Raw genomic sequence first — 14,803 nt, 5'->3', positions numbered from 1 at the left:
ATAGTGAAATGCTTATAGCATTATAGACACAGTGAAATGCTTATAGCATTATAGACACAGTGAAATGCTCATAGCATTATAGACACAGTGAAATGCTTATAGCATTATAGACACAGTGAAATGCTCAGCATTATAGACACAGTGAAATGCTTATAGCATTATAGACACAGTGAAATGCTTACAAGCCCTTAACCAACAGTGCTTTATTAAGAAGTTAAGAAAAAAAAAAAACTGAAAAAGGAAATAACAAATAATTAAAGAACAGCAGTAAAATAACAGTAGTGAGGCATTATACAGGGTGTTACGGTACAGAGTCAATGTGGAGGCTATATACAGGGTGTTACGGTACAGAGTCAATGTGGAGGCTATATACAGGGTGTTACGGTACAGAGTCAGTGTGGAGGCTATATACAGGGTGTTACGGTACAGAGTCAGTGTGGAGGCTATATACAGGGTGTTACGGTACAGAGTCAATGTGGAGGCTATATACAGGGTGTTACGGTACAGAGTCAATGTGGAGGCTATATACAGGGTGTTACGGTACAGAGTCAATGTGGAGGCTATATACAGGGTGTTACAGTACAGAGTCAATGTGCGGGGGCACCGGTTAGTCGAGGTAATTGAGGTAATATGTACATATAGGTAGAGTTAAAGTGACTATGCACAGATAATTAACAGAGAGTAACAGTAGCGTAAAAGAGGGGTCTGGGTAGGCCTGTGATTAGATGTTCATCAGTCTTATGGCTTGGGGGAAAGTAGAAGCTGTTTAGAAGCCTCTTGGTCCTAGACTTGGCGCTCCGGTACCGTTTGCCGTGAGGTAGCAGAGAGAACCGTCTGTGACTTGGGAGGCTGGAGTATTCGACAATTTTTAGTGCCTTCCTCTGACACCGCCTGGTATAGAGGTCCTGGATGGCAGGAAGGAAGCTTGGCCCCAGTGATGTAGTGGGCCGTACTCACTACCCTCTGTAGTGCCTTGCGGTCGGAGGCCGAGCAGTTGCCATACCAGGCAGCATGCAACATGCTCTCGATGGTGCAGCTGTAGAACTTTTTGAGGATCTGAGGACCCATGCCAAATATTTTCAGTCTCCTCAGGGGGAAAAGGCTTTGTCATGCGCTCTTAATGACGGTCTTAGTATGTTTGGACCATGGTAGTTTGATTGTGATGTCGACACCAAGGAACTTGAAGCTCTCAACCTGCTCCACTACAGCCCCGTCTAAAATGGGGCGTGCTCGGGACTCCTGTAGTCCACAATCATCTCCTTTGTCTTGAACACGTTGAGGTAGAGGTTGTTGTCTGTTGTCCTGGCACCACACTGCCAGGTCTCTGACCTCCTCCATATAGGCTGTGTCATTGTTGTCGGTGATCAGGCCTACCACTGTTGTGTCATCAGCAAACTTGATGATGGTGTTGGAGTCGTGCCTGGCCGTGCAGTCATGAGTGCAGTCATGAGTGAACAGGGAGTACAGGAGAGGACTGAGCACGCACTCGGGAGGGGCCCCCGTGTTGAGGATCAGCATGGCGGATGTGATGTTACCTACCCTTTCCACATGGGGGTGGCCCGTCAGGAAGTCTAGGATCCAGTTTGCAAAGGGAGGTGTTTATTCCCAGGGTCCTTAGCTTAGTGAAAAGCTTTGAGGGCACTATGGTGTTGAACACTGAGCTGTTGTCTATGAAAAGCATTCTCACATAGGTGTTCCTTTTGTCCAGGTGGGAAAGGGCAGTGTTGAGCGCAATAGAGATTGCATCATATGTGGATTTGTTGGGGAGGTATGCAAATTGGAGTGGGTCTAGGGTTTCTGGGATAATGGTGTTGATGTGAGCCATGACCAGCCTTTCAAAGCACTTCATGGCTACAGATGTGAGTGCTACAGGTCGGTAGTCATTTAGGCAGTTTACCTTAGAGTTATTGGGCACAGGGACTATTACATTTACATTTAAGTCATTTAGCAGACGCTCTTATCCAGAGCGACTTACAAATTGGTGCTTTCACCTTATGACATCCAGTGGAACAGCCACTTTACAATAGTGCATCTAGGTCTTTTAAGGGGGGGGGGAAGGATTACTTTATCCTATCCTAGGTATTCCTTAAAGAGGTGGGGTTTCAGGTGTCTCCGGAAGGTGGTGATTGACTCCGCTGTCCTGGCGTCGTGAGGGAGTTTGTTCCACCATTGGGGGGCCAGAGCAGCGAACAGTTTTGACTGGGCTGATGGTGGTCCACTTGAAGAGGTTCTGTTCCACTGTGTTATCTGTCTCTATTAGTAATACATTATGAAGAGGTTCTGTTCCACTGTGTTATCTGTCTCTATCAGTAATACATTATGAAGAGGTTCTGTTCCACTGTGTTATCTGTCTCTATCAGTAATACATTATGAAGAGGTTCTGTTCCACTGTGTTATCTGTCTCTATCAGTAATACATTATGAAGAGGTTCTGTTCCACTGTGTTATCTGTCTCGATCAGTAATACATTATGAAGAGGTTCTGTTCCACTGTGTTATCTGTCTCTATCAGTAATACATTATGTAGAGGTTCTGTTCCACTGTGTTATCTGTCTCTATCAGTAATACATTATGTAGAGGTTCTGTTCCACTGTGTTATCTGTCTCTATCAGTAATACATTATGAAGAGGTTCTGTTCCACTGTGTTATCTGTCTCTATCAGTAATACATTATGAAGAGGTTCTGTTCCACTGTGTTATCTGTCTCTATCAGTAATACATTATGTAGAGGTTCTGTTCCACTGTGTTATCTGTCTCTATCAGTAATACATTATGAAGAGGTTCTGTTCCACTGTGTTATCTGTCTCTATCAGTAATACATTATGTGGAGGTTCTGTTCCACTGTGTTATCTGTCTCTATCAGTAATACATTATGAAGAGGTTATGTTCCACTGTGTTATCTGTCTCTATCAGTAATACATTATGAAGAGGTTCTGTTCCACTGTGTTATCTGTCTCTATCAGTAATACATTATGTAGAGGTTCTGTTCCACTGTGTTATCTGTCTCTATCAGTAATACATTATGAAGAGGTTCTGTTCCACTGTGTTATCTGTCTCTATCAGTAATACATTATGAAGAGGTTCTGTTCCACTGTGTTATCTGTCTCTATCAGTAATACATTATGAAGAGGTTCTGTTCCACTGTGTTATCTGTCTCTATCAGTAATACATTATGAAGAGGTTCTGTTCCACTGTGTTATCTGTCTCTATCAGTAATACATTATGTAGAGGTTCTGTTCCACTGTGTTATCTGTCTCTATCAGTAATACATTATGAAGAGGTTCTGTTCCACTGTGTTATCTGTCTCTATCAGTAATACATTATGAAGAGGTTCTGTTCCACTGTGTTATCTGTCTCTATCAGTAATACATTATGTAGAGGTTCTGTTCCACTGTGTTATCTGTCTCTATCAGTAATACATTATGAAGAGGTTCTGTTCCACTGTGTTATCTGTCTCTATCAGTAATACATTATGAAGAGGTTCTGTTCCACTGTGTTATCTGTCTCTATCAGTAATACATTATGTAGAGGTTCTGTTCTACTGTGTTATCTGTCTCTATCAGTAATACATTATGAAGAGGTTCTGTTCCACTGTGTTATCTGTCTCTATCAGTAATACATTATGTAGAGGTTCTGTTCAGTAAGTAGCCAGACTGATCTGAAAACATTCCTGTATACCATCAGACGATGAGACTATTTAAACCAGCCTGATCACTAGAAATAGACTTCGATCTCAGACGTTTGAAAAGGTCCTGAACACGTCACTGTATTCCTTCCTCGGCATATACAGAATACCAACCGGGAAACCCAAACAACAGTCCCAGTTCAGTTCTTTACACACACACACACACACACACACACACACACACACACACACACACACACACACACACACACACACACACACACGCACAAACACACACACACACAGAGGTTCATCCCTCCTTGTCTAATGTAATCCTTTATAGACTGAGACATCAAGCATGTCATCATTAACATTAACTTTGTCAGCGCCTGAGTGTAATACAATACAATATTTTTTATCTCTCACCACCTGATAGAGGCAGACAGAGATAAAGTTAATTGAGGCAGACAGAGATAAAGCTAATAGAGGCAGACAGAGAGAAAGCTAATAGAGGCAGACAGAGATAAAGCTAATAGAGGCAGACAGAGATAAAGCTAATAGAGGCAGACAGAGATAAAGCTAATAGAGGCAGACAGAGAGAAAGCTAATAGAGGCAGACAGAGATAAAGCTAATAGAGGCAGACAGAGATAAAGCTAAGAGGCAGACAGAGAGAAAGCTAATAGAGGCAGACAGAGATAAAGCTAATAGAGGCAGACAGAGAGAAAGCTAATAGAGGCAGACAGAGAGAAAGCTAATAGAGGCAGACAGAGATAAAGCTAATAGAGGCAGACAGAGAGAAAGCTAATAGAGAGTTACAATATTTACAATATTTGTCAACACAGAAGAGCTCACCACAAAGCATTAGACTGGTAGAGAACCAGACAAACATATTACAGTATATAAAGATGTAGAAACCAAAAAACACTCCCAGTGTCCCCCTTCCAAAACTGAAAAAAATGTCAGACTTTGTTCTTGACTCAAAACTCTGAACTTTACAGTTCCTTTTTGGATGATTTCCTACACGCATCGGTGGTGACTGGAGGAACCCTAGAGATCCTCATTGAACCATTGCTAGTCTCATTGAACCATTGCTAGTCAATGGTTCATAATGGTTAGTTGAGGGGTTATTGGAGAAACCTTTAATGGTTCAACGTAGCAACTGGTTCTTGGAAGAACCCTGGAGTGGAGGAGTGGCTTACTAGAGGCGTGGCTTAAAGATATATTTTTTTTTTTGGGGGGGGGGGCCACCCGCTAAGAGTAAATGTCATTCATGTTCATCTGTTCTGTTGTATTGTCTTCACGTGTCAATGAGCCTAACACAGATAAACATTTTGAACTGCAGAGGTTCTGCTGGCGTGGCAAGCTAAAAGGTTCTTCCAAGCATCTTTACTTCTAAGAGTGTAAAATGTGTATAATCGCAGGAAATTAGCTTTAAAACAGCAACCAAACAATAAACAAGTGAAACCAAACAAACAAAGGATCGGTGGCAGCTAGTAGACCGGCGACGACGACCGCCGAGCGCCACCCGAACAAGAAGGGGAGCCACCTTCGGTAATATTCGTGACACATTTTGCCACGGGGCAGAGAGAATATGTTGCTGTTTTAAAGCTAATTTCCTGCGATTATACACATTTTACCACGGGGCAGAGAGAAAAATTGCATTTTTAAAGTGGCAATCAGCAGTTGAAACAATAACAGTGTGTTTTCCCTGCCCCTGTTTTGGATACAAATGGGCCTGGAGAAGTGTAACCACTCTCAGATTAATAGACAGAGCTGTGGATGCAAGGACTGACCATCCATCATATAACAATTATAGATATAACCGTGTTTTGAACCTGTGGGTCCTTCTCACACTGAATACAGGGTCTGCAGGGTAGCCTAGTGGTTAGAGCGTTGGACTAGTAAACCGGAAGATTGCAAGATCAAATCCCCGAGCTGACAAGGTAAAGAAATGAATTCAGACAAAGAAATTAATTCAGTTTATAGATTCATTTATAGATGAATACATCAGTGAGGGTAGAAATGAATTCAGTTTATAGATTCATTTATAGATGAATACATCAGTGAGGGTAGAAATGAATTCAGTTTATAGATTCATTTATAGATGAATACATCAGTGAGGGTAGAAATGAATTCAGTTTATAGATTCATTTATAGATGAATACATCAGTGAGGGTAGAAATGAATTCAGTTTATAGATTCATTTATAGATGAATACATCAGTGAGGGTAGAAATGAATTCAGTTTATAGATCTTCTTATAATTATTTTTGTCCCGTCTTTCAGGTGGACGTGGACACTGCACGGGCTTGGAGACAGAACCAATGGAGATCAGCCTCTCATGACAACAACAACAACAACAACAACAACAACTTGACTCTTCCTGAATACTACAGCACCACGTGCTACCCTACACTCCTTCAATAGGGACTGGAGAGACAGATCACCCAGACTTACAGTTGAAGTATCATCCCAGACTGTATAAACAACTAACTTCCCTGAACATAGACACTGTTATCTCCTCTAAAAACAACCCAAATAAACCAACTGACAGCTGGAATTGCAGAGGGATCAGACTGAGAACTCTGCTGCCTGGGCCTCAGCTCAGTACGGATATAAAGGTAATGTATGGATATAGTGGTAATGTATGGATATAATGACAATGTATTGATATAGTGGTAATGTATTGATATAGTGGTAATGTATGGATATAATGACAATGTATTGATATAGTGGTAATGTATTGATATAGTGGTAATGTATGGATATAATGACAATGTATTGATATAGTGGTAATGTATGGATATAATGACAATGTATTGATATAGTGGTAATGTATTGATATAGTGGTAATGTATGGATATAATGACAATGTATTGATATAGTGGTAATGTATGGATATAATGACAAGGTATTGATATAGTGGTAATGTATGGATATAGTGACAATGTATGGATATAATGGTAATGTATGGATATAATGACAATGTATGGATATAATGGTAATGTATGGATATAATGGTCATGTATGGATATAATGGTAATGTATGGATATAATGGTAACATACTGTACATCTCTCTATCTAATCCAAACCAATATCCGTCAGGACTAAAACGTGACTCCCAGCATTGACTACTGGATGGATGGATGAGAATAAGAAAAGAGAAAGAAAGAAAAGATATAGCTGACGTATCGGCCAGTGGCGTCTCTGAAACTCGTAGCTGCACTTAGGAGTGACCTTTTCTAGAGGGAAATGTTGTTTCTCACTCCGTCCGAACCAAACGACAGGAAGCTTTGAAACACACGGCCACCCCGGTCCCCCCCTCTTTGGCATTGTTGAGTCTAAAGTTCTGCTCGCTTTCTCCGCAAGAAAAATAATCTGTCAGGGAGAGATTGCAATACAGTCAACAGGCATGTTTGGGTGGCTGGACTAAGAAAGGAAAGAGAGAATGATTGGAAGAAAGGGGGAGGAAGAGAAAATAATCGTCTGGGTTTTGGAGAAAAATAAAGATTTAGAGGGAGGCAAGACAGACGCAAACAGAAACAGAAAAGTTTGATGGTTTCTCAGCCTTTCTCCTTTAGCTGGAGATTTGAAGTAGAGCACATCGTTATTGTTAAAGTGTCTTGGCTGTGGTCCATGGGAACTGATCCAGCGTGCTGTGTGTCCGTGGAGCTCCCAGCCTGCTTTAGTCTCCTGGGACATCCCTGATACTGTTTCTGGTCCTGTTCTCCCATCCATCACCCTCCCTCCTTGCTAGCTAGCTAGCTACAGGACTAAAGGAAAACCTTAAGGAGGAATACTGAAGGAAGTCTGGGGGAAGAGGTGTCCAGCAGCAGGAGAAGCAACATGGATAGCTAAGATTCTCTTTATCCCCACTGGTGATTCACTTTTTTCGCTCCACTCGCTCCAAAAGAGGACTGTCTGAACTTACTCTGAACGCTCCACAAACGGTGATCCTCAAACTGACACACAGACCAAACCAGGGAGGGCTGCAGACGGTCTGGGTAGAAGAAGAGACAGAAACTGTGGAGCAAACCAGAGGAGAATAAGAGAGGCTCCAGAAGTCCTCCAGCAGAGCAGCAAAGCTCCCCCAGATCGAGGCACCTTCCTGGGAGTAGAGATGGAGACAGAGAGGGGTCATATGTCTGTGAGGAGAGGGGTAAGCTGGAGCCCAGGTGGAGGGAGGAAGCCCCTTCAGAGGGTGCATGGCGGGAACACGGACACCGGCAAAAGAGAGAGTGACGCATCTTCGGAAAGGCGGGACTACAAAGCGATCCGAGGACAGGCGACATCAACCTCCACCAATCAGCTGACTCGAAAAACCAGTAAGTTTGATGTTTATTCTATTTACGTGGTTTTGTCTTCTAGTTACCTGCTGGGTTTCTGACCTGCCACAGGGCAGCAGCAGGAGGGAATGTGGAACATGATGGAAGTACACTGAAGGGACTCTGAGGTGCAGTAGTTTAAAGTGGCTGAGAATTTCCTTTTGCGAAGGGTGGAGACGTAGATTTTTCCGGAACCCTCAATTCTTTCTAATTATTATTATTATTATTATTATTATTATTATTATTATTATTATTATTATTATCATAATTATTATTATTATTATTAATATTAGTATTATTATTATTATTATTATTATTATTAATATCCTTATTAATATTATTAATATTATTAATATTATTATTATTATTATTATTATTATTATTATTAATATTATTATTATTATTATTATTATTATTATTATTATTAATATTAGTATTATTATTATTATTATTATTATTATTATTATTATTATTATTATTATTATTACTATTATTATTATTATTATTATTAATATCCTTATTAATATTATTAATATTATTATTATTATTGTCATTATTATTATTAATATTATTATTACTATTATTATATATATATATTTGAAATGTACCACCTTTTTCTACCCAATTTCGATCTTGTCTTGTCGCTGCAACTTCCCAATGGGATCGGAAGGCAAAGGTCGAGTCATGTGTCCTCTGAAACATGACCCACCAAAACCGCGCTCTTAACACCCGCCCATTTAACCCGGAAGAACCAATGTTTAACCCGGAAGAACCAATGTTCCCGGAGGAAACACCGTTCACCTGACGACCGAGGTCAGCCTGCAGGCGCCCGGCCTGCCACAAGGAATTGCTAGAGCGCGATGAGCCCCCCCTGCCCCCCTCTGGCCAAACCTTCCCCTAACCCTGACGACGCTGGGCCAAGGGACTCCCGATCACGGCCGGTTGTGATACAGCCCGGGAACGAATCCGGGTCTGTGGTGGAGCCTCTAGCACTACGATGCAGTGCCTTTAGACTGCTGCGCCACTCGGGAGGTCGGAACTCTCCATTTTTAACACGTATGAACACAGAAGCTGATCACACAGCCGACCAAATGACATGAGATATTACTTCTGGGAGATTATACTCCATGTTATGTCAGAGATGGTTAAACGTTCAAAGAAACATCTGTTTCCCTGCAATAAAAACGCAGACTGGGCTACCATGACACACACAGACACACACACAGACACACACACACACACACACACACACACACACACACACACACACACACACACACACACACACACACACACAAACACATATACAGCAACTGGACACATCTGAGATGGAAAGGCAATCCTGCATCCCAACCTAAAGGGCAATCTCAGAAAGACTTCATAACCAGTACCAGTCCAGACCATAATGGACTGAGCTCAGACTTCATACCCAGTACCAGTCCAGACCATAATGGACTGAGCTCAGACTTCATACCCAGTACCAGTCCAGACCATAATGGACTGAGCTCAGACTTCATACCCAGTACCAGTCCAGACCATAATGGACTGAGCTGAGACTTCATACCCAGTACCAGTCCAGACCATAATGGACTGAGCTCAGACTTCATACCCAGTACCAGTCCAGACCATAATGGACTGAGCTCAGACTTCATACCCAGTACCAGTCCAGACCATAACGGACTGAGACTTCATAATAAGTTCTTTCCAGACCATAATGGACTGAGCTCAGACTTCATACCCAGTACCAGTCCAGACCATAATGGACTGAGCTCAGACTTCATACCCAGTACCAGTCCAGACCATAATGGACTGAGCTCAGACTTCATACCCAGTACCAGTCCAGACCATAACGGACTGAGACTTCATAATAAGTTCTTTCCAGACCATAATGGACTGAGCTCAGACTTCATACCCAGTACCAGTCCAGACCATAATGGACTGAGCTCAGACTTCATACCCAGTACCAGTCCAGACCATAATGGACTGAGCTCAGACTTCATACCCAGTACCAGTCCAGACCATAACGGACTGAGCTCAGACTTCATACCCAGTACCAGTCCAGACCATAATGGACTGAGCTCAGACTTCATACCCAGTACCAGTCCAGACCATAATGGACTGAGCTGAGACTTCATACCCAGTACCAGTCCAGACCATAATGGACTGAGCTCAGACTTCATACCCAGTACCAGTCCAGACCATAATGGACTGAGCTGAGACTTCACACCCAGTACCAGTCCAGACCATAATGGACTGAGCTCAGACTTCATACCCAGTACCAGTCCAGACCATAACGGACTGAGCTTCATAATAAGTTCTTTCCAGATCATTATCATTATCCTGCCATAGTTGGAGTCGTTACTTGTGTGGCAGAGCGAGAGGTAAACACGTCAGTGATGAAGGAAAAACTCCTTAGAGAGTAACATGGAAAACCCCTCAGACAGCGTGTGTGTGTGTGTGTGTGTGTGTGTGTGTGTGTGTGTGTGTACACAACTGCGATACAGATTAGCCTACTATACTGAGCTGAAGCAGTGAACCTAATATCGTCGGAACAGATGAACTAACTACAGATTTACAAGACGTTGTTGTGCAGTAATTGAGAAACACATCAGAAAACGTAGGCCAAATGACTGTAACAATCTATAGTTAGTAGATGCAGTCATTCAATTAAAGTCTATAGTTCACCAAATTGGAGAATAAATATAATACATATTATAGTACATGCAAACAATGCATCCGGCGATTTTTAACTCTGTGTTTAGTAGACTGTTTTCCATTGGGATTTGGAGAGGGGCTGAGTCCTATTCGGATTTGGAGAGGGGCTGAGTCCTATTCAGATTTGGAGAGGGGCTGAGTCCTATTTGGATTTGGAGAGGGGCTGAGTCCTATTTGGATTTGGAGAGGGGCTGAGTCCTATTTGGATTTGGAGAGAGGCTGAGTCCTATTCGGATTTGGAGAGGGGCTGAGTCCTATTCGGATTTGGAGAGGGGCTGAGTCCTATTTGGATTTGGAGAGAGGCTGAGTCCTATTCGGATTTGGAGAGGGGCTGAGTCCTATTCGGATTTGGAGAGGGGCTGAGTCCTATTCAGATTTGGAGAGGGGCTGAGTCCTATTCAGATTTGGAGAGGGGCTGAGTCCTATTCAGATTTGGAGAGGGGCTGAGTCCTATTCGGATTTGGAGAGGGGCTGAGTCCTATTCAGAGTCCTTTTGGAGAGGGGCTGAGTCCTATTCGGATTTGGAGAGGCTGAGTCCTATTCGGATTTGGAGAGGGGCTGAGTCCTATTCGGATTTGGAGAGGCTGAGTCCTATTCGGATTTGGAGAGGGGCTGAGTCCTATTCGGATTTGGAGAGGGGCTGAGTCCTATTCGGATTTGGAGAGGGGCTGAGTCCTATTCGGATTTGGAGAGGCTGAGTCCTATTTGGATTTGGAGAGGGGCTGAGTCCTATTCGGATTTGGAGAGGCTGAGTCCTATTTGGATTTGGAGAGGGGCTGAGTCCTATTCGGATTTGGAGAGGGGCTGAGTCCTATTCGGATTTGGAGAGGGGCTGAGTCCTATTCGGATTTGGAGAGGGGCTGAGTCCTATTCGGATTTGGAGAGGGGCTGAGTCCTATTCGGATTTGGAGAGGGGCTGAGTCCTATTCGGATTTGGAGAGGGGCTGAGTCCTATTCGGATTTGGAGAGAGGCTGAGTCCTATTGGGATTTGGAGAGGGGCTGAGTCCTATTCGGATTTGGAGAGAGGCTGAGTCCTATTGGGATTTGGAGAGGGGCTGAGTCCTATTCAGATTTGGAGAGGGGCTGAGTCCTATTCGGATTTGGAGAGAGGCTGAGTCCTATTGGGATTTGGAGAGGGGCTGAGTCCTATTCAGATTTGGAGAGGGGCTGAGTCCTATTCGGATTTGGAGAGGGGCTGAGTCCTATTCGGATTTGGAGAGAGGCTGAGTCCTATTGGGATTTGGAGAGGGGCTGAGTCCTATTCAGATTTGGAGAGGGGCTGAGTCCTATTCGGATTTGGAGAGGGGCTGAGTCCTATTCGGATTTGGAGAGGGGCTGAGTCCTATTTGGATTTGGAGAGAGGCTGAGTCCTATTTGGATTTGGAGAGGGGCTGAGTCCTATTTGGATTTGGAGAGGGGCTGAGTCCTATTTGGATTTGGAGAGAGGCTGAGTCCTATTCGGATTTGGAGAGGGGCTGAGTCCTATTCGGATTTGGAGAGGGGCTGAGTCCTATTCGGATTTGGAGAGGGGCTGAGTCCTATTCGGATTTGGAGAGGGGCTGAGTCCTATTCGGATTTGGAGAGGGGCTGAGTCCTATTCGGATTTGGAGAGGGGCTGAGTCCTATTCGGAGTCCTATTCGGATTTGGAGAGGGGCTGAGTCCTATTCGGATTTGGAGAGGGGCTGAGTCCTATTCGGATTTGGAGAGAGGCTGAGTCCTATTCGGATTTGGAGAGAGGCTGAGTCCTATTCAGATTTGGAGAGAGGCTGAGTCCTATTCAGATTTGGAGAGAGGCTGAGTCCTATTCGGATTTGGAGAGAGGCTGAGTCCTATTCGGATTTGGAGAGAGGCTGAGTCCTATTCAGATTTGGAGAGGGGCTGAGTCCTATTCAGATTTGGAGAGGGGCTGAGTCCTATTCAGATTTGGAGAGGGGCTGAGTCCTATTCAGATTTGGAGAGGGGCTGAGTCCTATTCGGATTTGGAGAGGGGCTGAGTCCTATTCGGATTTGGAGAGAGGCTGAGTCCTATTCAGATTTGGAGAGGGGCTGACTCCTATTCGGATTTGGAGAGGGGCTGAGTCCTATTCGGATTTGGAGAGGGGCTGAGTCCTATTCAGATTTGGAGAGGGGCTGAGTCCTATTCAGATTTGGAGAGGGGCTGAGTCCTATTCGGATTTGGAGAGGGGCTGAGTCCTATTCGGATTTGGAGAGGGGCTGAGTCCTATTCGGATTTGGAGAGGGGCTGAGTCCTATTCGGATTTGGAGAGGCTGAGTCCTATTCGGATTTGGAGAGGGGCTGAGTCCTATTCGGATTTGGAGAGGCTGAGTCCTATTCGGATTTGGAGAGGGGCTGAGTCCTATTCGGATTTGGAGAGGGGCTGAGTCCTATTCGGATTTGGAGAGGGGCTGAGTCCTATTCGGATTTGGAGAGGCTGAGTCCTATTTGGATTTGGAGAGGGGCTGAGTCCTATTCGGATTTGGAGAGGCTGAGTCCTATTTGGATTTGGAGAGGGGCTGAGTCCTATTCGGATTTGGAGAGGGGCTGAGTCCTATTCGGATTTGGAGAGGGGCTGAGTCCTATTCGGATTTGGAGAGGGGCTGAGTCCTATTCGGATTTGGAGAGGGGCTGAGTCCTATTCGGATTTGGAGAGGGGCTGAGTCCTATTCGGATTTGGAGAGGGGCTGAGTCCTATTCGGATTTGGAGAGAGGCTGAGTCCTATTGGGATTTGGAGAGGGGCTGAGTCCTATTCGGATTTGGAGAGAGGCTGAGTCCTATTGGGATTTGGAGAGGGGCTGAGTCCTATTCAGATTTGGAGAGGGGCTGAGTCCTATTCGGATTTGGAGAGAGGCTGAGTCCTATTGGGATTTGGAGAGGGCTGAGTCCTATTCAGATTTGGAGAGGGGCTGAGTCCTATTCGGATTTGGAGAGGGGCTGAGTCCTATTCGGATTTGGAGAGAGGCTGAGTCCTATTGGGATTTGGAGAGGGGCTGAGTCCTATTCAGATTTGGAGAGGGGCTGAGTCCTATTCGGATTTGGAGAGGGGCTGAGTCCTATTCGGATTTGGAGAGGGCTGAGTCCTATTTGGATTTGGAGAGAGGCTGAGTCCTATTTGGATTTGGAGAGGGGCTGAGTCCTATTTGGATTTGGAGAGGGGCTGAGTCCTATTTGGATTTGGAGAGAGGCTGAGTCCTATTCGGATTTGGAGAGGGGCTGAGTCCTATTCGGATTTGGAGAGGGGCTGAGTCCTATTCGGATTTGGAGAGGGGCTGAGTCCTATTCAGATTTGGAGAGGGGCTGAGTCCTATTCGGATTTGGAGAGGGGCTGAGTCCTATTCGGATTTGGAGAGGGGCTGAGTCCTATTCGGATTTGGAGAGGGGCTGAGTCCTATTCAGATTTGGAGAGGGGCTGAGTCCTATTCGGATTTGGAGAGGGGCTGAGTCCTATTCGGATTTGGAGAGAGGCTGAGTCCTATTCGGATTTGGAGAGAGGCTGAGTCCTATTCAGATTTGGAGAGAGGCTGAGTCCTATTCAGATTTGGAGAGAGGCTGAGTCCTATTCGGATTTGGAGAGAGGCTGAGTCCTATTCGGATTTGGAGAGAGGCTGAGTCCTATTCAGATTTGGAGAGGGGCTGAGTCCTATTCAGATTTGGAGAGGGGCTGAGTCCTATTCAGATTTGGAGAGGGGCTGAGTCCTATTCAGATTTGGAGAGGGGCTGAGTCCTATTCGGATTTGGAGAGGGGCTGAGTCCTATTCGGATTTGGAGAGAGGCTGAGTCCTATTCGGATTTGGAGAGGGCTGAGTCCTATTCGGATTTGGAGAGAGGCTGAGTCCTATTCGGATTTGGAGAGAGGCTGAGTCCTATTCGGATTTGGAGAGGGCTGAGTCCTATTCAGATTTGGAGAGGGGCTGAGTCCTATTCAGATTTGGAGGGGGTCTGAGTCCTATTCAGATTTGGAGAGTGGCTGAGTCCTATTCGGATTTGGAGAGGGGCTGAGTCCTATTCGGATTTGGAGAGAGGCTGAGTCCTATTCGGATTTGGAGAGGGGCTGAGTCCTATTCGGATTTGGAGAGGCTGAGTCCTATTTGGATTTGGAGAGAGGCTGAGTCCTATTCGGATTTGGAGAGGGGCTGAGT

The 14,803-nt window shown here is 44.5% G+C and overlaps 1 protein-coding gene across 1 annotated transcript in view; it reads left to right on the top strand.

Moving 5' to 3' along the window:
- The first annotated feature begins 6,612 nt into the window (after positions 1–6,612).
- Positions 6,613–14,803, top strand: part of LOC115120893 (synaptopodin-like) — a 58,404-nt gene continuing 50,213 nt past the window's right edge. The window contains 1 exon segment of the mRNA XM_029649878.2: positions 6,613–7,948. Within this exon segment, the coding sequence (XP_029505738.2) occupies positions 7,744–7,948 (205 nt within the window). The 5' untranslated portion in view covers positions 6,613–7,743.

This window comes from Oncorhynchus nerka, linkage group LG5 (assembly GCF_034236695.1).
Source record: "Oncorhynchus nerka isolate Pitt River linkage group LG5, Oner_Uvic_2.0, whole genome shotgun sequence".
NCBI lineage: Eukaryota > Metazoa > Chordata > Actinopteri > Salmoniformes > Salmonidae > Oncorhynchus > Oncorhynchus nerka.
The sequence above is the reverse complement of the archived record's forward strand: the minus strand, read 5'-3'. Positions and strand labels throughout refer to the sequence as shown.